Source organism: Daucus carota, chromosome 5 (genome assembly GCF_001625215.2).
Source record: "Daucus carota subsp. sativus chromosome 5, DH1 v3.0, whole genome shotgun sequence".
Lineage (NCBI taxonomy): Eukaryota > Viridiplantae > Streptophyta > Magnoliopsida > Apiales > Apiaceae > Daucus > Daucus carota.
Window position 1 is genome coordinate 46,750,468 of NC_030385.2, and position 20,336 is coordinate 46,770,803.

Sequence of the window (20,336 nt, forward strand, 5' to 3'; positions counted from 1 at the left end):
TTATGAAAAATATATTACTAAAATCGGTATATATTCTACTTTAAAATGTATTTTCTTTAATTTTCAAAATCATGTAACAATAATCACTAATTACCGATCAAACTTTGGTCAATTTGATCATAAAAAATCAAACAATACGGATAAATTGAGAGGGAGTGAGTAATAATTTATCTTGCTCTCAAGTTAATTTTTGAATTCTCTGAAAACACATCTTATGACCATATATCAATAACTACATTTATTCAAGTAAAGATTTTGATTAATGAAGATTCTTGTACACACGGGTCTATCATTGTTAATAAAATTTGGAATAATTAAAAATTGTCACCTAACTCAAAAATATTGTTAATATGTCAAAAAAATACACATCAAAAAATCTATTTTATAAAATACTTAAACTTGAGAAGTGGAGCAGAAGTGAGAAGTAAACAAGTTAATAAAGTGTTTGAAAAGGAAGTGGAAGCTGTGAGAGAGAAGTTAGGATTCTCAGCTTCTTAAAAGTGCTTCTACTTCTTTACACAAACGAGTAAAAAAATAGAAGCCAGAAGCAGAAGCTACTTCTGGCAAACAAACATGCCCATAAACACAAATGGCTCAAGATACGCAATCAATTTCCGAATGGAGAACATGATTCAGTATTACTAAAGCCCAAAAAGTCTAAAATATAGTATGACCCAAATTATCTGGTTAGCGAACAAGCCCAAGTTAAAAAACTCTTGTGTATCCAGGCTGGCCCATAAAAGGACTGTTGATTTGGTTACGGTATGCGCAACAAATTTGGCACAACCCAGAACCCACCCACACATTTTGTTTATTTTTCGTATCATATAATACTATTTTTTTAATATCATATATATTATAATTAAAGTTTCTTAATACATAAGTAGAAGGTATGTTAGGTTTTATTTTTTTTTAAATGACCAGTACATTTTTCTAATAATTTAATGTTTCTAAATCTAATTTAAATTATTACATATGATATATATATATATATATATATATATATATATATATATTATATATGGTATATAAAACTTAAGTTATTTATTTTTCTGCTTTATAGTGCAGTGTCCAGCTATTACTATAATGTTGTGTTGGTCGGGGAGAATTGAACGAAATGAATAAAAATACTTGAAACCAACATAGATAGGTTTGGAAATTTTTTGAAGAAATGCAAAATTGTTATGATGAGATTTGAGAATAAATTGAGGATGAGAGCGAATGAAGCATTTCATCTCAAATTGAAGGTGTAATATCTACACATGATTTGAAGAATGAAATGGAGGAATGAATGAAATATTTTAAAAATTGTTCAGGAGGTAATTCTTTTTTTTTTTTACATTCCTTCCGAAATCATTCACCCAAGCAAACACAACACAAATTCAAGAATTTAAATCCGCTTTTGAACGACTTAATAACATATTTTACATCAATTGTGCTAACTATTTTCTATAAATTGTTAGATTTATATATTTTGTAGATGAATCTCTGTTCAGATAAATTTGTGGGGAGAATCGATTTTGAAACAGACACGAGTTAAAATAATATTAATGACAATGAGTCTTCACTTGCCTTTTCAGTTTTCACTAACCAAAACTTTATGCATAAAAAAAAGGCAATTCGGATGATTATGCTACGGCAGACTGGCAGCGAAGGGTGAGTAATGAAAGTGTAGTTTGTAACGTAACCGACCTTGAAATGTACACCATTTAACATGCCAGTGGAATAATATTTTATTCCCAGCTCCAGCATCACTCAACCACTATGTTTTGGTATTTTTATTCCACTTTCCCTGAGAGTCTGATTCATCTGCATTTCATCTTCAATGGCAAAAGGACAGATCACTTGTCAAAATTTAGTGAATTTTGGTGTATACGGTGGTGGAGGCGGATCAATCAATTTAATACCGTTGATTAGATATATTTAATAGCTTCGATAAATAATTTTGAAATTTCTCAGGACTTGTAACTTTCATATAGGAGACATTTTCTTATTAATTAAATTTTAATTTTAATGAATAGGTGCGATATTATGTTGTGAATTTTAGTCGTTGCACCCTTTGGCGACAGGCTCATAGTAGTTTTTTTTTTTTTTTTTTTTGACAAATATGGCTTATAGCCTTACAATGAGTATCTGTTCTACGAAACTCTCGGGGTGAGCCAGGGTCGAACCCAGGACCTGGGACGACAGAGGATAAGCTCTTAACCACTGAGCTATCCATTATCAGTATATTTGTGATTTTTAAGTGAATTGTCTTTAACATGTGATAGACATGAGTGCATAAACGTTTTGTACTGTTATAAATTTCATAAGGGGATATTTTATTAATTTAAAATATATAATCCTTTTGTATAATGATGATTTGGGTGAGCTTATAAATATGTTATAAATAGAAGTATGTTTATTTTTTGATTTAAAATTAGTTTAGAAGTTACACCTAAACTACCAAGACGTGATTAATTAAAACAATTTTCTTGAATAATCAAAAGTGTTCAAGTATTCATATTTAAGCTCTTGTTTTATTATTCTAACAAAACTTAAGGTGCCTGTTTGTGTATGGGCAAAGAAGTTTCTGACTTCTTTTCGCATTTGTGTAAAAAATCAAAAGTATTTATAAAAAATTTAGAATGTCAGCTTTTATTTCAGAACATCTACTTATTTTTCAAACAGTTTAATCACGTCTTAATTTACTTCTTACTTTTGTTTCATTTTTCTATTTTGTATAATAAGCACCAAATATTTTCTAATTTTAAATACAGAAAAATATGCTCCAAGTTGGGAGTGGCGTATAGCGGAATTGATGAGGGTTCAAGTCTCAACCTAGGACCACCTGAGGTCCCGGCGGAGCAGAGTTGCGTTACGGGACAAGGTAACATGATTCTCAGTACTTTTAAAGCAATTTATTTGTTCTGCAGGCAAGTACTGCTTTGTTTATTTTGTCCCCAGATTCCAAATCCGAATACTAGATTATTTGAAAGGAGGATTTAGAGTACATTCCAAGGAATATGCTCTTTCGTGTTTGAATGTGCATGTATCGTTTAGCGCCACGTACGCTTTGTTTGGTCAACATCAGCCGTGGCTAATGTACAAAATTGAGTCCTTAACGCAAATACAAAACCTTAAACACGTAAGGGCATTTTACTATTAAGAGTATATATAATTTTTTTGTAAGGATTGCGAGTATCTTTAGGACTATATATATGTTCATAAATTTTTCAACAAATTTTACTATTTGATACTCATTTAACATGTCTAGTAAAAATATATTAACATGTTTATTAATTTATTAAAATAAAGTTTTCTCTCTGAAAGAATTAAATTAGATTTTAATAAATTAATAGACACATGTATCATTTTGACATAAACATATTTAGTTTACTTTGAATTAGAATCTTTAAATATAAAATAAAAATAAAATATTAAAATCATTCATCCGACTTCAACATCAACTTCGACTTCGGGTAATTTTGTATATTATGTTTGCAAAGATAATTAGTATAATTTATTTATTAGTTTACAGAAAAATTGAAATAACTAGACTGAAATCAAAATGTAAAAGAGAACGACACGGAAACTCCTGTCACATGAAAAGCAACATACACACTTAATAAGTTAATCCTGCTCTCACGTCTTGTGAACAGCAACAATGTTGCTTCCTATTGCTTCCTGCTGCAAAGTCTCACAGATCCTGCTGCAGAAGTATTTGCTTTCAGACAAGTTTTGACTATTTATATTAGCATCGATATAATTTACAGAAAGGCAGTTTATTATAGATGAAAACGTTGGAGTATATGATTTTATCTTTCAGCGAATTGAAAAATCATGATCAACGATCACTTGTCTGATAACATTTGTCAACAAAATTTATCATATCATGATATCATGCATGTGTGTGATTAGAAAAGAGAGTAAATTGTAGAATAAAAGAAACCGCGCAATAATGAATATATGTCACCATGAAAGCAATGAAATCTATACTGTATTGTTTAAATGAAAATGTTCAAATGTTTGATTAATCGAGTTAGAGAGTGTCTTAATCCAAAACATATTTTAATAGTCTATAATATTCGAATTAAATTCTATCAGAACAAGGATAATAAAAATATATTCATTCAAATATAATAAATAAATTTACTTTTTATTTATTTATTTAAAAGATCATTCATATGAATTAATATTAATTAGAAAGATATGTTTTATTATAATACAAACCTGCTGAACTAAAGTTCGGAGAAAAAAATACTACAGATATAAAATATATTTAAAGTAAGTTATTTTTATTTTCAGAAAAATATATTTATTTCAAATGTATTATAACTACAAATAGTTTCTGAAAAATTATAAATAATATATTTTTTTTTATAAAAACTAATTAATTATTTTTAAATTTTTATTTGGCCAAAAAAATTTGGATTCGAGTGAACAAATGCAACACGCATATTATAACCACCAGCGTGACTTCTCCTCCCCTATATAAACACAACTAAATCAGTATCCCAATTCTGAATCTTCAACTAATCTCTCTTCTTAACACAACTCAACACACACCACTCTCTCTCTCTCTCTCTCTCTCTCTCTCTCTCTCTCAATACACAAGCAGCGAGACGAGAGTTAATATGAAAGCAGTCAGCGTGACAGACGGCGACGGCAACGGCGACACGTGTAGAACGATCGGCGTGGCGTTAGTATCGGGATCATCACCGACCGGCGAGGCCTACGAATATGACGAACAGTACACGCCGCCTTTCAACTTCGCAATGGTCGAGAATGGAATATACAGGTCTGGCTTTCCAGACTCCACTAACTTCTCCTTCTTGCAAACCCTCTCCCTTCGCTCCATCGTGTAAGTTCAAAAATTCCTCGCATACTATACTATACTGTTAAAGCCGAACCTTATACTATACTATTAAAGCCGAACATCATTTAGCACGTAACACGTAATTTGACTTGACACAATTATGTATGTTGTCCCTATTTTGTGTCACTTTGGATATGGTACAATTTATTTACATTGTTAGGGTTTTGATAATGTGAACAGATATTTGTGTCCGGAGCCATACCCAGAGGTGAACGCTGAGTTTTTGAGGTCCAATGGCATTCGTTTGTTTCAGTTTGGTGTTGATGGTAGTAAGGTAGTGCTATATTATTTATGCATTTAATTCATGTTTCCGTGCTCGGTTTGTTTGATTCTGCATTTTTAAAAAACGAATTATATGTAGCAAGTTTTTTTTATTAGAGCTAATATTAATCTGCGATTGATTGGTGACTTGTGTATATGCAATATCTCTGTGCATTAATTACTAGTATGGAAATGACTTGCTCATTTCAATTTTATACAAGTTAGTACTTAGCAGTGATTACAACTGCTTAGTATTAATCTGTAGTGATTTATTCATGAGTTAATAACTATATATCTGTGTAGATTTGGTTGATTAGTTATGGAGAGAATATTCAGAGTTAAAAGTAAGTGAAATGCTTCTTAACTACTATTACTAGTTTTTCCTGGTGCTCGATAAAGTAAGATTGTGTTTCATTGGACCCTTGATAAATCACCTGAAGTCTACTTTCGGATATTGGTGATATATTAAGGGTGCTAAACAAGAAAAATGGCTTAGGAGGCTGATCTATACTTCTTTAATCAAATCTATCACACACTAAAGTATACATGAAGTGCTTATTAAGTAAGATAGACACGCTGGAGAGATGAAAAAAAAGGGGACGTCAAGTAGCTATTATATATAGGGAAAAAGCAATAGTCTGTTATATGAGTGGACGAAGTGATTTGTGATCTATTAGATAACATTAGATTTAGGCGGATAGGATTACTAAAATAGGGGGAGATATAATATTTCTACTGAGATGCATTATAGAGGAATAGGTTACATATATACAATGAAAAAAGTAATTGAGCATATGTGGCTCACTGTCATACATTGAAGGCTCATAAGGATCATATCTCTCTTATTCACTGTCTTAATGTGTTGTATGAAGTGTGAATATATTAACCCATGATTGTGATCCATATAGGTATATGTCATCGTGATGAAGGTTTGTCAATAGTTTATGCACCTGAATGGCCAATGTGCCTTTGCCTTTCACAGTTTAGCTTTTGGTGCTCTTTTAGTCACTGTTATTGAGCTTATATGGTAATACACTCATACTTTATTATTGCCAAAATGTGAGGAAGAAGTTAACAGAGTTTTGTGACAATATTTCAAATCACACAAATTTTGTACTATAGTATACATGTCTGACAGGCAATTATGTTGATTTCGTTATCCTATTAGAATTACCCAAGTATTTGAATTTCGATTCTGACAACATATAGGTGTTCCTTGAATTGGGATTAAGAATGTAAGAGGGATGGGTTAGTGGTTATATCAAGCACTTGATCACCTTAGTTTCGTGGTAGAGACTAGAGATAACATATGATTTTCATTCTTCTCTATTATTTATTTACTTTTAATATTTCATTCAATTCCCAAGTAGTAGAGAAACATATGATAGTTGGAGTCTACGGTAAAAGGTAATTAACCAACATCTTCTCTTTAAAATTGCACAAATAGGTCTAAACTAAACCATAAGACTTCATATGAACTTGCTAGTGTCCCAATTGTAACCAATAGAACCATAAGATATTTTAATTTGAAAAATTGATATAGATATGACCAGTTGTGTAGTGTGCAGCTTTACCTGATGTTTGTGGGAATAGAATAATACTGGCATAACTATAGGAAATTTTAATAACTGCATGTATTACATTGTTATGTAGTTTGGAAGGTTAAAAACTTCTAGATGAACTGAGAATTGATCTTCTTCTTTTTTTTTGCATTGGCCGTTGTAGGAACCTTTTGTCAATATCCCAGAGGATACAATCCGTGAAGCACTAAAAGTTGTCATTGGTATTGTACTCTCCATATTTTAGAATTTATTCAATCTGAGATGAGTTCAAGTATAGTCTGTGTTATGATTAATTACTTGTACCTCATCATGTTGTCATTTCAGATATTAGAAATCACCCCCTTTTAATTCATTGCAAACGAGGCAAGGTATGGGTAGTCTTTCTTTACTATCAATATTTGTAAATAGTTTGTAATTGTAACTGGTGTTCGATATGACTCTCTTGTTCAGCACCGAACAGGCTGTGTGGTAGGGTGCCTGAGAAAATTGCAAAAATGGTGCCTGACCTCAATCTTTGATGAGTATCAGCGCTTTGCAGCTGCCAAAGCTAGGGTTTCTGATCAGAGGTTTATGGAGCTCTTTGATATCTCGACTTTCAAGCATATACCTAAGGAGTTTTCATGTCTAAAGAGGTAGACAACTATTCATATTTACATCGTTTCTTTTAATTTCTAGAAACCTTGCGGTCCTTTCCATAGGATGGATTAAATGGTAAACTTGATTTTAGGATGAATTTCAGCTTTGAAGGGACAATAATATCTTACCCTCCCAAGGACAATGAAGCTTTCTTTTCGTTTCGTGGGCAATAAGTAGCAGCTTCTCTTGTTTGAAGTACCCAAAATCATCTCGAAATCTCGCTATAATTACAAGAATATTAGCAAATATTATAGGATTTTGTTTTCTATTGTTTCAGCATTATAGGCTGACTATGCTTCACTAGGAGGTCTTTCAGGCTGTAGCTAGTATGTTTAGTCTTGAATACTACCTTTCACCTGATGGTTTTAATAAAAAGCTGTAGCAAATATTTTTCAACATCTGTTTTCCTACGTCAACAATAGAAGATCAAGCCTCTTTAGATGTCACTTCGCTTGTAAGAGTTTATGTTGATATTTACAGGCATCTTGATGAGGGGAGTTAAACTTATTACTTTCGAGAGCATGTTTATTTTCTAGAAAATAGTACAACACCTAATGAAATCCAACACCTAAGATAATATATCAATTAATCGAGATATTGGTTAATCAATCAATTCATAATTTATTAATTTATCATTAGATTACATTAATATATCGATTAATATACAACTACAATAAATTTTCAAACATAACCATAACATTCATAAATGCAGTTCATGAAGTTAATTAGACTACATTCATGAATGTAATTAAGGGCATGTTTGGCATTCGTAAAAAGTTGGTTTAAACTATTTGGTTAATCTGGAAGCAGTTTTTCTCAACAACGCTTTTGGTTAAAATTATGTTTTTCATGAACGCTACTTTTTTTGGCAGGATCAAGCCCTTAAAGAAACAACTTTATAAATTACACGATTTTTATTCTAAAACAAAGTCATACAAAACCTTGGATCAAAAACATATATGTGTGCTTGTGTGTGTGTGTATATGTATAAAGTGTTACTCCAATACTATCCAAATTAGCTTACAAATTAAAAACTAGTCCCCAACCAATTTTTAATCACTATTTTCACTACAGAATTCACCCATTTGTACATCACAAACACACTGTTTTATATATCAACGTATATGATCATCATCTTCACCCGTATTGCAATAAAGGACTTCATGTCACCAGTACCTACACCTTTTATCACTTGCCACCATCACCCACCACCTTTTATGACTTACCACAACTAACAACTACTTACCACCATCATACACCTCTTTATCTTTTACGACCATCACGGACCTCCTACAACTACAATTGATCATCAATAATTGACCACCAATAGTTAACATAAGTAGATTTTCTCAATTGTGAAAAATAGAAATTGCTGAGTTTACTGTATAAAACAATTATTAATGAAGTATAAACGGGTTATTTCTGTAGTTGTAAACAGTGATTGTGGAATTGGTTTTTAGTTTGTATTTAAGAATTGGTTTGTATTTAATCACTAGGCTATGTATATATAACAACATATTAACGTATTATTAGCAAAACTAAAAATGTAATTTCATTCAACGTCAAACATCATATACACAACATTGATCAAAATCAGGGTTCTTGAACTTGCTTGGGTTTCCTTCGGAGGCTCAAAAGGAAATTGAGAAGCACTAATTTAAGTCTTGTCTTTTGGTAAGATTTCACCTTCTACTTTTTATGCCAATTTACAAATGTATAATATATGTAGAGTTTTGTAATATATAATGTTTTTCTCACTTTGTTCATGTCCATTTTATACATGATATGCATGCCATAATAGTTTTGTTTGAATTATGAGCTACAACAAAAGTACTATGTTGCTTTGTTTATGTTTTTTTTTCACCGCTTAGTTCCCGCTTAAAAGCGTGAGCACTATGTAGCTTTGTTATGTACTCGTGAGACCAAATTATTGTGAATAAAGTTAACCTTATAACCACTTATAGGTCATTTTTGTTTGTATGCACAGAGCTTTGCTTTCTTTAAAAAGCCATGTCGTTATGTTCAAAGTGGGGAAGAACGTTGTAGTTTACTAATTACCAACTTTTTATTAGTTTCTTGATCTTGGTTGATTCCAATTACTCAACGTATCAAATCAAATCTTAAATGTGTCTAAATCCAACTACAAAAATACTATAAAAGACAATTATTTGAACCACTAAACTCATCCTTCATTAATAAGCCTCACAAACTTCATATCGAGATGTTTAGCAATTTTGTATGTTGTTCTGTTGACATGTACACACTTGTCAAAAAATCTTTGAACGTGATTTTCAAATTTATGGTGTATGTTTTTCCAAATATGGTATTTTTTCAGTAGCGTATGTATTATTTTTAATTGTTGTGTTAGTAATATGAATTGTTAAAACAAATCTGCTTCCAAACAGTTATCTGATTTTTGCACGGCACATTTTTTGACAGCACCTTTTCTAGTAGAACATCAGTCTTAAATAGAACTCTCAAATGGTCCCTAAATTAATAGTATGGACTCCAACAAAATATAAGTAGAAGAAGTTAAAATCCCTAAAATAACTCATGGTTGTTTAGGGAGACGAGGCTTGTTTTGATGGTTGATTTTCCTAGTTATTGAGTGGAAATTTAGGTTTTCTTATTACGATTAGGACAAACAACAATATGGGAAATTTGAATTTAAATTAATAATTTTGTTCCTTAAAATAGTTTCCTGTGGCTTAGGTGGTAAGCAATGTTAGAGAAGGATGTTGAAGATATAATATTATTTATATAAGCCCTTCTCTAACACTATAATATTTTAGGAGAATTGTTTACTTAAGATGGTATTAAGGCTCGGCTCCAGTATTCTCATTATTTGAAGTGTTGTGACTGAAATCTAGTGTTATAGAAAGTAGGATGAGATCTCGATTCAGTAATTGAATTGTACTAATGGTAGGCCTAAAAATTGGACGAGATCTCGTAAATGAAAAATGTTTATGTCAGGCTCGGAAGTGGATGAACATGATCCACTCTTCTTTTACACTGAAATGGGTTTTTGAATGAGGAGAGTGTTGAAGATATAATATGATCCAATTAAGGTTTTACGAGAAACTAGTACTCAATAAGAAACTAGAGTTTGGTAATTTAACTCTATATCTTGGCTATTAAATCTAAGTATAGTATATTACCTATTGATTATCTTTGATTCAAAAGAAAATGGTGTAGTTATTTTGGCAGGAAATATGCCTATCATGGTGATTATGGGACGTCAGCTTGAAGTGCTTGGAATAATAGCATAAGACAATAATGTTTACTAAATGGACCATATTTTGACACCAGTCTCTTTTATTTTTGTTCCAATATTTTGATGTTTGCATTAAATTATTTATGATTATATTATTCCATTTTTAGTGTTTGCAACTAATTAATCAATACTCCCTCCGCTCCTTTTTATTAATCGCTTTGACTTTTTGCACGTAATTTAAGGCGCCCAAAAAACATACTTCTACGTATTATTTTTCATATTTTCTTTTTCTAAATAAAAGTTTAACATTTATATTTTTATTTAGAAAAAGAAAATTTGAAAAATAATATGTAAAGATATGTTTTTTTTGCACCTCAAAATACGTGCAAAAAGTCAAAGCGACTAATATATAGGAACGGAGGGAGTATATGTTATAATTTCCCACATTGAAATTGGGTTTTATATCAAACTGGCCACCCGTTACGTCAAAATATCTCACTTGACCCACCAATCTCATCGGCGACTCATTTAAGCCACTATAAATCAAATATATATCATTTTACCCACATCACTATTTATATCCCTTTACTTAATCATTTATCAAAAATCAACCGTTTATTTTTTTTACTACAAAACCACTTTGAATACTTTCATAATTGTCTCTAGTATTTATCAAAATAATTTAGAAATTTCTAAAACAACATAGTTATGTATTTAAAAAAATATATAGCTATAAATATATATATATTTATTTGATCACTCTAGTTATGTTGCTTTAAAAATTCTCAAATTATTTTGATAAATACTAGAGACAATTTTGAAGGTACTCGAAGTGGTTTTACAGTAAAACGACAAACGGTTGATTTATGATAAATGATTAAGTAAAGAGGTATAAATAGTGATGTGGGTAAAATGATACATATTTGGTGTATAGTGGGTTAAATGAGTCTCCGATGAGATGGGTGGGTCAAGTGAGACATTTTGACGTAACGGGTGGCCTGTTTGATATAAAACCCCATTGAAATTTGAACTTCGATGTCCATGTTTCTTAAATGTTGAAAGGACTGATCATATAACTTAGTCAATGATACAGTCGGTGCATTGAAAACTTGTGATAATGAACTTGAGCTATTCATTTTTATGTTCCGATTCCGCAAGAATGCACTTCATCTACTTTTTTTACGCGGTTACTTCTCTTTTCTTTTTTGTCTCAAAGATATCCTTAGTAGATCTTTGTCATCAACTTCTCTGGAAATATAACTAAAAACTGCCAAAAATATCAGAGTCCCTATTTTAGTCAGGCTAATACAAATTAATTTCTTGGATATCTTGCAGTGATGAACTTTTTGTGCGGAGCCCATGCTTATTTGTAACTACAGAAAAAGGTTTGACTTTGTTGGATACTATATTTTACATATTAAATTCGCATGTGTTTATCCAATTAAAGACATCATGAGATATGTAAGGTACGACTTTGATGGTGACTATGTTACTCTGACTCGGGAACGAAGTGTTAGACACAACACTTCCAAGTGTCGGAGTCGAAAAATTTTAAAACTGTGGACACGGGACACTATCCAATTTTTTGGATATAGGTACAGGGACATGACATAATGCATTAATAAATAAGCATGTTAAGTAGATACCTTAACAAAAAATAACTATCAAGTTCTAATCAAACACACTTTTGCAAGGAATTTCACAAATTAGGATCTTCTCTACTTGTTTATTATTTTTCCTTCTTTCCTTTTGTTTTTGCTTTTTTTGCATTATATATACAATTTATATGTTGTCTTTTTAGCTAGTCAAAGTGACCACATTCTGGTTAAAGGATCCGACATGAAAAAAGTGGTGTGTCCGAATGTTTAAGTGTCGGACACGGGTACGACTACTTAAACCGAAGAGTCGGAGTGATATAGGTTGGTGATGTGTTTATAAGAACATATTTAAGAAAACCATGAAGTGACTCGTCAAACTTTCTTTTAGTTCTGGCTAGCTGACTACATGTAGACTATTAAATGCATATTTTCCACCGTAGTTTAGGTTTAATTTGTGATTGATGATATTTCATTCTTTGTTATAAGAAAATGAACAAACATGGTAATTATATTCCGCTTGTGCATGGACTAGGGCCTGGGGAGTGTATGATATACTCAGTCTTGTCTTCAATGAATGAAGAGGTTGTTTTTTAGAAAGGCGGTTTGTTTGTGCATACTAGTAAGATACGGGGAAAAGTATGATAAACAAAAATAAGATGCAATATCAATAGTGACTATTGCGCAGTAAAGGAGTAACACAATATGTTGCCGACAATGAAAGAGAAAGAAAGATAATACACTGAAAATATGAAACTATAATTATAGTTTTACAATACTTTCTTATACTAACTCTAAACTACGAATTTTCTTGTATCAGCCTAAATAACCAATCAACTATTCTGATTCGACGCCTCCAAGAACTCCTATCAAAAATCAAGTCCAAAGTTTAAGGCTCGTAGATCTAACATAAGTAATTCATCCCAAATCCTCCTGTCTTCCTCTTCTTTGGACCTGATATTAATAAATCCTCCACTCTTTACATTGGGGAGCACATTTGTCTCCTCCAAACATCACCAAACAAACGCAATCTTTATTTAAAATAAACAGAGCTTGTAATTGTCTCTGGAAAAAACATTGTCAACCCATCCCAATCTTTGTTCTGGAGCCTCATTATTGCCCAGCCCCATATAACTGGTTTGATCGCTACTCTATAACATTTTCCTTTTAGTTTGAAAGGGATTTTTTTTTACCACACAATACTCCTATGGCAGCCCTCCACTTTAACTATCCTAATTTGATATGAAGTGATGTCATCATATGTCTTCCCATCCTTTGAGTAACCCAAATACTTGAAATTATCTATAGTTGTCCTCCAATTCGAACATCTATTCCCTCCTCGTTTGGATCACCATTTGAAATTATCCGTTGGACATTATAGTTGTCCTCCAATTCGAACATCTATTCCCTCCTCTTTTAGATCACCACTAAAATTATGCCATAAATATTCAGTCTTAGAACAACTTAAACACTAGCCTTTTGTCTCCAATGTCACCGTTTTTGCAGTTGCAATGGTCACAAATATAGTAACTGAAATTTAATCTCACCTCCTTCCCTTCTTTAACAAAAGCTAGATACTGTACTTGTACCATTGTAGGCCAAGGAAATACATAAATGAGGACCAGATTATGCAGACATGGCTAGGCAATATGTTCTATGTTATTTCATGAAGTTATGACTGCGGTTACTTGTGATGAGCAATCTGAAGATATCTAAATATAATTAATATTATATTAGTATGCATGTCATTAAACCTGGGTACCTTCATTTCCTAAGATCTTCTGTTTAGCCGAGTTAGTACAATTCGACCTACCTTACTTTTCCTTCTGCAATTTGGCTCTCACTTCTCAGTCCAATCTTCTATTTTTATTTGGCTCTGACTTGTTTTTTCATCCTCGGGGTTAAGCTCTTAAAATTTTCTTTCTTAGTTTCTCTCTTTAAAATTATCATCTGGTGAGAAAATTGTCATATCCCACAATTAGTTGTCTCTAATTTGGTAATTTGGTTCCTTTGTTATGATGCTTTACACGTGCTTGGCCGGTGATGTATAGTTTTCTGTTACTAACAGTGTCATAATAAGTTGGCGTAATGCAGTTCTCCACCAATTTAGCATAATGACTTCTCTTTAGTACTGTTTCCCTTTTGGCCTTTTAGCTTTTGTAAAGACAATAATTTCATCTTTCTTCCAATACCATGCTTCAACTGTGTTCAAGGTAGGGGGACAATTTAAGCAAAATGACTTATTTTAATAATATTGTAAGAGAATATGTTTTCGGTCTCTTTGTTACACTCAGAAAGCACACCCCCTATACGATAGCAATATAAAATCGCAGCTTCAGTAATTTAATATCATATTTATGAACATTCAGACTACTCCAGTCTCCAGATATCTATGCTGCGATTTGTCCCAAATTCACATCCACTTCTATGGCTTTCATGGCTTCAAATCGTGGTTCCTTGGCCTGAAATTTGACAGTCGTATATAGCTTCATGTAATCGTCAAACAAGAATTTTGGGTATACTTGCTTCTCATCTGTTTCTTTTGCCACCAATGCTGGTGCTGGATAAATAACAGCGTCATTGCCAGGGTTGTAAAATGAAGCAAGAGACATGCGGTTTCCATCTGATTGAGCTACCACTCTGTGAAGCACACTCTTGTATTTCCCGTTGGTGATAACCTATGGTTTAGAGTCATAATAAGAGTCTCGTTCGTAAATCAATTTTTCTGTTGATATTATATTAAAAGTTTGTACCTCTAGTTGATCACCGAGGTTGATTACAATGGAATGACGCATTGGTGGAACATCAACCCACTTGCCTTCCTTGAGGAGCTGTAGACCACTGACCTTGTCATCTTGGAATAGTAAGATAATGCCACCAGCATCTGTGTGAGCCCTCAGCCCTTTAATCAACTCTGGATTGGGACATGGGGGATAGTTGCTGACCTTTGTGCCAAAGTTGGGACCCTTGGTGCCATAAAATGCTTTCTTTAGGTAACCTTTCTCGAGTCCAAGATTCTCACACAGCAAGTCCAGAAGCTCCTCTGCTAGCTTCTCGAGCTTTTCTGCAAATTCCTTCATCACCTTCCTGATACACCAAAATACACACAAGCACATGAATATATAGTAGAGATGAGATAAATTTGGGGCAATTAGGAAAAAAATGACCCTGCATATAATTATATCTGTTATAATATCAAGCGCAACAAATATTATCGCGTAACTAATGTTCTCTTAGATATTTTTACCTGTACTCATCCTTGAGGTCAGGGATCTCTGAAATGTTTGAGTTAGGGAGATGTCGTAAAAAGAAGGTGCTCTCCCAGTCCATATCAGTAACTTCTGCTTGGACTCCCTCCAGAGCTTTACTTGCCACCATTTCCTTAAACCTCTGCTCCATGCACTTCTTGTAATGCTCCTTTGTCAATTTTTCCACCGTGTCCAGAAGATCATGTGAAATTCCATGGTTCACAATCTGCAATAATATAAGTTATAATTATTAATTTTATCTAAACAGCAACTAAACTGGTACACTAGCAAGGTCAAATAAATATTGGGGGTGGACAGAAGTAGTTATGTAAGTACCTCAAAGAAACCCCAATTCTCGCAAGCATCTTTTATCATCTCCATTGTAGAGGTTCTCTCTTCACCATTTAGCTTCTCAAAGTTGATGACTGGGAAGTTCTCCATCTCTGTGTGTGTTCTTTCCCTTCTTAATCTCTTTCTAAATTTACCAAGTGTGTATAAGTTGAAGCTTATGAAGTTTTGTGAAGGATATGCAGTGTTTAGGGTCCTATATATAGGGAAGTGAAGTATCAGTAGATGCATATTAAAATAATTTAAATTTAATCCTTGGGGGGTCCGGTACACGTTGCATATTTGTTTCATGCTTCACTGTTGAAAATTATGGCCTCCAATAATAGGACCCCACTTTGGCAAAAAAACATTCTTGACCATAACATGGTGGCTGCTCCTACCTCTATTTTGAATGGCTGGAGACTCTAGGAAAATAAACTAGGAAGCTTCTTTGTTGCTCATCGTTTAACATGCTTTGATAATCTTTTTTTGTCAGGTTTCCTATAGAAAATGACATCGATTTGATTTTATGACCCTTGGAGCTGTTGGTATTTTCTTCGTGCAACTGAGACCAACCTTGTGTCATTTTACTAGCAGTGAGTAGTTGACTCTTCAATTTTTGTATCCAACTATAGAAGCTTAGGATTATAGTGATTATACCATCTAATCCTAATGTAATTAATACCTTTTTGTAATAATTTTTGCAAAAAAAGATAAAAAAGTTAAATAAAATTCCTTTGATGTACCTTTTGTGATTAACTTGTATTCGGAGAACCTTTCACTTCTTTGGGCAACAAGATGGCAATTTTGGTCCCATACTCCCATATAGTAAAGGACATTTGAAGGCAGAAGGTGGGGGATATGATGATTCTGTAGCACGAAATTGCTAGAAGGGAAAGTGGAAATGGAAAGGATGCCGAGTCAGTTTCCAATTGATATCACTATTTTCAGTTAATTTGTATTATTATTATGTTACAGTTTTATTTTTCGTTGAGCTTTTATGATCCTTAGAAAGTCGGGAAACCTCTTTACCATCACTACAACGTAAAATCCAAGAACTGAAGTAATTTTCATGTGTGAAACAGAGTTCTGAATCATAGTCCTGATGAGATAAATATTATTTATCATTGCAGTAAGACTATGAATTCTGCAGATCTCAACTGAGTGGCCTCTTTGAGGTCTCGAAAGTAGCTGAAAGCTACAGACTTCGAGAGGTCCCTAAATTGACTCCCACATAAACAGTTTCCATTCATGTTATACACATTAATCATTGTAACTCGTAACAGATAGATTTTGATATATACACATTAAATACTGACATCTTCTAATGGCAGTTTTTTTTTTACTTTTAAACCCAATTATCGATGTTTATGTTAAAGTATTGCCTCTGGATATCTAATTACTTACCTTTTTGCCTTTTATATTCTACAGGGTCGGCAAAAGCAGCCATTTAATTGAGTTAATAAAGTTGTATGGTTCTTTATAGGAAAGACAGGAATAATGCAGTATGGTAAGTTGTCTGTCTGAATTTCGAATCACATGCTACCCATATACATACAAGTGAGCTGAATAAGATAGTTGCTCCCTCGGATTCTCAATATCTTCGCTTAAATTTGGTGGTACAGTCTTTGTGTTTTTATGTCCTGAGCTAATAGCAGTTAACTGATTTTTGTGAGTTATAGCTAGCTTCTTTGCTACTTGTGACTATCACTATGTAGCAGGATAGTACCTTGTTATGTATCTCCATTCTTTAAGCAAGCAAATTGAATAGCCTCATAAGCTTGCTCAGTGAGGAAGCAAGCTGTAGAAACTAAAAAGTGCTATTGCACCTTAGCGTCAACGCTTAATTTAAAGTTGACGAGCTCATGTGTAGTTTTCGAAGTAGGAAGCTTCTGTTATAAGAAAAGTGGTATGTAATTGAGTCGGTGAGAATTACCGCGAAGATCGGGCAGTTCAGTTATTTCTCGTTATGTCCCTAATTTCCCGCTGGTAGTTGGACCAACTGCTGGACAAAGTTCCTGTCATTATAAAGAAATTAAAACCAACTTGTTCTTCCCTCCCAGTCCTTTCGTCAGTGTTTGAACAACTATCCGTAATTTCTCGATCTTTCATCAGTCTAGCTGATGTCAGTAAGATCGCGCATAAGTAATATGTTACTAATATTTCCGATTTTGTCACCGTTGAATGGTTAGTTAAATGGTTAGTTAGGTTCTAACCAAATTTAGTAACAATTATGCAGACAATAACGTCACGAGACTGAGGACAAGAAGGCCGCCGGGGGACCAGCCAGGCCGAATGTGTATTAGATAACTGTCATTATCTCTATCGATTATGTTGATCCACTCATCCCGCCCACATGCCCATGGCTCACACAACAGTTGGGCGGTAAGAAAAGTTAGCTACATGATTGTTTTCAAAGCTTTCTAACGTGGCTCAGAATTTAGAGACCATTTTTTAATGATCACACAACTGTTGCAGGTGTTTTGTTTAAGAAGAGTTTAGAAAGGCTTTGCTGCTTTACCTTTTTGTAAGTTTGATGTATATAATATGCTATCATTGTTACACATATTTACATATACGATATAACGTTATCACATATGATTGTCACAATATATTTATGTATATGATGGTATATGACAGCTTTTTTTTCTAGTGTTTTTTTTCAGCACAACACCCTAATATCCAATTTATTTTCGTGTTTTTGTTTGTTCTAAATTCTAATTCGCTTCATTCAAGATAGGCTATTTGTATTCTATTTTCATTAACGATTTAAACACCCCCGGAACTTCTAATGTATTTGAGTGATAAAATTATAAACTTTGTCATAATTTGTTTAAAATAGAAAGTGAAAACAGTTGAGCTGTATACACGTGCGTGCATAGAATCTTATTCATAGGCAGTGCTAATGTAGACAGATGACATTTCTTGCGACTTCTAAAAAGTAAAATATTTTAATTCTTCTGACAAAAATTTAATTTAATTCTGATTTGAGGAACACAATAATTTTTTCATATAAGTTAAGAATTAAGACGAATATTGTTTCAAAAAGTATCTTTTTTTACTGATTACACTTAAATAATTTATAATTCGGATCTGAGAAACACAATTGAGAAGCCATGATTATATGCTAAGCTATGGAGACAGCTTTTATTCATCATGTTTGCCACTCAATTCTGTAATGTGGAGGTAAGATGATGTTGCACAAAGTGGCATACATATACGCCCTTTTATTTAAAGAAAAAAATGGCATTTTTATGAACTTCGTTCGAAAAGTGGGATGAACATAAAACAAGGCGAGGAATTTATTTTTTAAAAAAAACTAATGTTACAAATATACTCTAATACTTTGACTATAATGTTTTAATTAAAATTCAGAGGCAGATAAAATAATGTTTTAATTATTTTATCATCTCCTACTTTACTTTCCGTCTCTAAGAAAATATAGCATTGTGTTATGAATATAGGATTTATTGTTTACATTTATATTTCTGAAAACAGACTATGCGAATAGAAAGAGTAATTTCCGAGGGGAGAGTAACCCTTTTTTTTTAATGTGTATTGGATAAATTAGTTAAAGGGTTCAGATAGATGGCCAGAGATGCATAAACAAGTGATCAAACAATGTAAGCAATTTGATTTGTCGTAGTCAAGTTTAGTGGATAGTTCAAGAGTCAATGGTTCACGAATAAGCCACTAAATAAACGGGTAAATAGGCAAAAACATCATTGAACTCATGATGAAGTTGCAGTTGGGTCATTGAACTCAAAAAGTTTGCAAATGAATCACAGAACTAGATTTAACTTGCAGTCAAATCACTGGACTAATAAAAGGTTGCATTTAAGTCACTGCGCCGTTAAATATCAGTTGACTTTAACGGAATCCGTTAAAAAAATATATAAAAATTCGATTTTCAAAAAATTCTGAAAATTTAAAAAACTCTGATTTTTTTTATAAAACTTTAAAAAATATGAAAAAAGGTAAAATTCTCGAAAAAAATCTAAAAATTTTGAAAAAAAATCCAAGAAATTCAAAAAATATACCTAAATTTTTGAAATTAAAAAAATCATAATATTTTCCAAATTTTCAGATTTTTTTCGAAATTTTGATTTTTCAAAATTTTTAGATTTTTCCGAAGTTCTTAAATCCTTTCATATTTTTTTAAAAATTACATATTTTTTAAAGCTTTTTTAAAAAATTTCAGATTTTGTTAAGTTTTCAGAATTTTCTAAAAAAGTTGAATTTTTCTATTTTTTTAAAGTTTTTTTAATTTTTTAACGGATTCCGTTAAAGTCAACTTATACTTAACGACGTAGTGACCTAAATGCAAGCTTTTACTAGTTCAGTGAGTTGACTGCAAGTTAAATCTTGTTCTGTGATCTATTTGCAAACTTTTTGAGTTCAGTGACTCAATTGCAAGTTGTTCATGAGTTTAGTTATCTTTTTGCCTATTAACCCCTAAATAAACATTATGTATTGATGATAACAAAATTAAATCAAGCAATCGACTTTTGCTGCATCAATTTTGATTATGAAATGACGAACGTTTTTGGAGGCTTCCAGATTATCTCGCTTTCAAACTTACACTCTCTTAATTTGACTAACAAGTACTGCCTACTGCATGTCAGTCTATCATTT

General features: G+C 32.4%; 3 protein-coding genes across 16 annotated transcripts in view; 2 read left to right on the forward strand and 1 right to left on the reverse strand.

Annotated features, from left to right (window-relative positions):
- Positions 1–9,885, forward strand: part of LOC108219922 (tRNase Z TRZ2, chloroplastic) — a 48,515-nt gene extending 38,630 nt beyond the window's left edge. The window contains exon 9 of the transcript XR_010292204.1: positions 9,874–9,885. The gene's annotated coding sequence lies outside the window, so the exon portion shown is untranslated. The remainder of the gene's footprint in view (positions 1–9,873) is intronic.
- Positions 4,496–18,353, forward strand: LOC108223431 (tyrosine-protein phosphatase DSP1). 14 transcript variants are annotated; one of them, XM_064094164.1, is made up of 11 exons: positions 4,497–4,843; positions 5,039–5,132; positions 6,845–6,902; positions 7,006–7,049; positions 7,132–7,313; positions 7,409–8,991; positions 11,867–11,916; positions 16,198–16,621; positions 17,133–17,211; positions 17,941–18,095; positions 18,180–18,353. In XM_064094164.1, exons 1-6 carry the CDS (start codon positions 4,617–4,619, stop codon positions 7,488–7,490), a joined length of 687 nt encoding a protein of 228 aa, XP_063950234.1. In that variant the 5' UTR covers positions 4,497–4,616; the 3' UTR covers positions 7,491–8,991; positions 11,867–11,916; positions 16,198–16,621; positions 17,133–17,211; positions 17,941–18,095; positions 18,180–18,353. The 14 variants fall into 14 exon arrangements, with proteins under 14 accessions (XP_063950237.1, XP_063950239.1, XP_063950238.1 ...); XM_064094163.1 differs by having other exon boundaries at positions 17,941–18,086; XM_064094167.1 differs by having other exon boundaries at positions 4,496–4,843; positions 7,421–8,991; positions 17,941–18,353.
- LOC108223430 (1-aminocyclopropane-1-carboxylate oxidase) lies at positions 14,352–15,902 on the reverse strand. Its single transcript, XM_017397692.2, has 4 exons — positions 15,711–15,902; positions 15,374–15,600; positions 14,880–15,213; positions 14,352–14,804 (listed from the first exon to the last, which is right to left on the reverse strand). The coding sequence occupies exons 1-4, from the start codon at positions 15,813–15,815 to the stop codon at positions 14,517–14,519; spliced, it is 954 nt and encodes a 317-aa protein (XP_017253181.1). The 5' UTR covers positions 15,816–15,902; the 3' UTR covers positions 14,352–14,516.
- Positions 18,354–20,336: the final 1,983 nt, after the last annotated feature.

What these genes read in the sequence shown, in the direction of transcription:
- LOC108223431 (XM_064094162.1), top strand. Translation starts at nt 4,617, where the DNA reads ATGAAAGCAGTCAGCGTGACAGACGGCGACGGCAACGGCGACACGTGT. An exon ending in AGCACTAAAAGTTGTCATTG is followed by an intron (nt 6,903 to 7,005) that starts GTATTGTACTCT and finishes TTGTCATTTCAG; the next exon opens with ATATTAGAAATCACCCCCTT. An exon ending in GAGTTTTCATGTCTAAAGAG is followed by an intron (nt 7,314 to 7,408) that starts GTAGACAACTAT and finishes ACTTGATTTTAG; the next exon opens with GATGAATTTCAGCTTTGAAG.
- LOC108223430 (XM_017397692.2), bottom strand. Translation starts at nt 15,815, where the DNA reads ATGGAGAACTTCCCAGTCATCAACTTTGAGAAGCTAAATGGTGAAGAG. An exon ending in AGAATTGGGGTTTCTTTGAG is followed by an intron (nt 15,601 to 15,710) that starts GTACTTACATAA and finishes ATATTATTGCAG; the next exon opens with ATTGTGAACCATGGAATTTC. An exon ending in GACCTCAAGGATGAGTACAG is followed by an intron (nt 15,214 to 15,373) that starts GTAAAAATATCT and finishes TTGGTGTATCAG; the next exon opens with GAAGGTGATGAAGGAATTTG.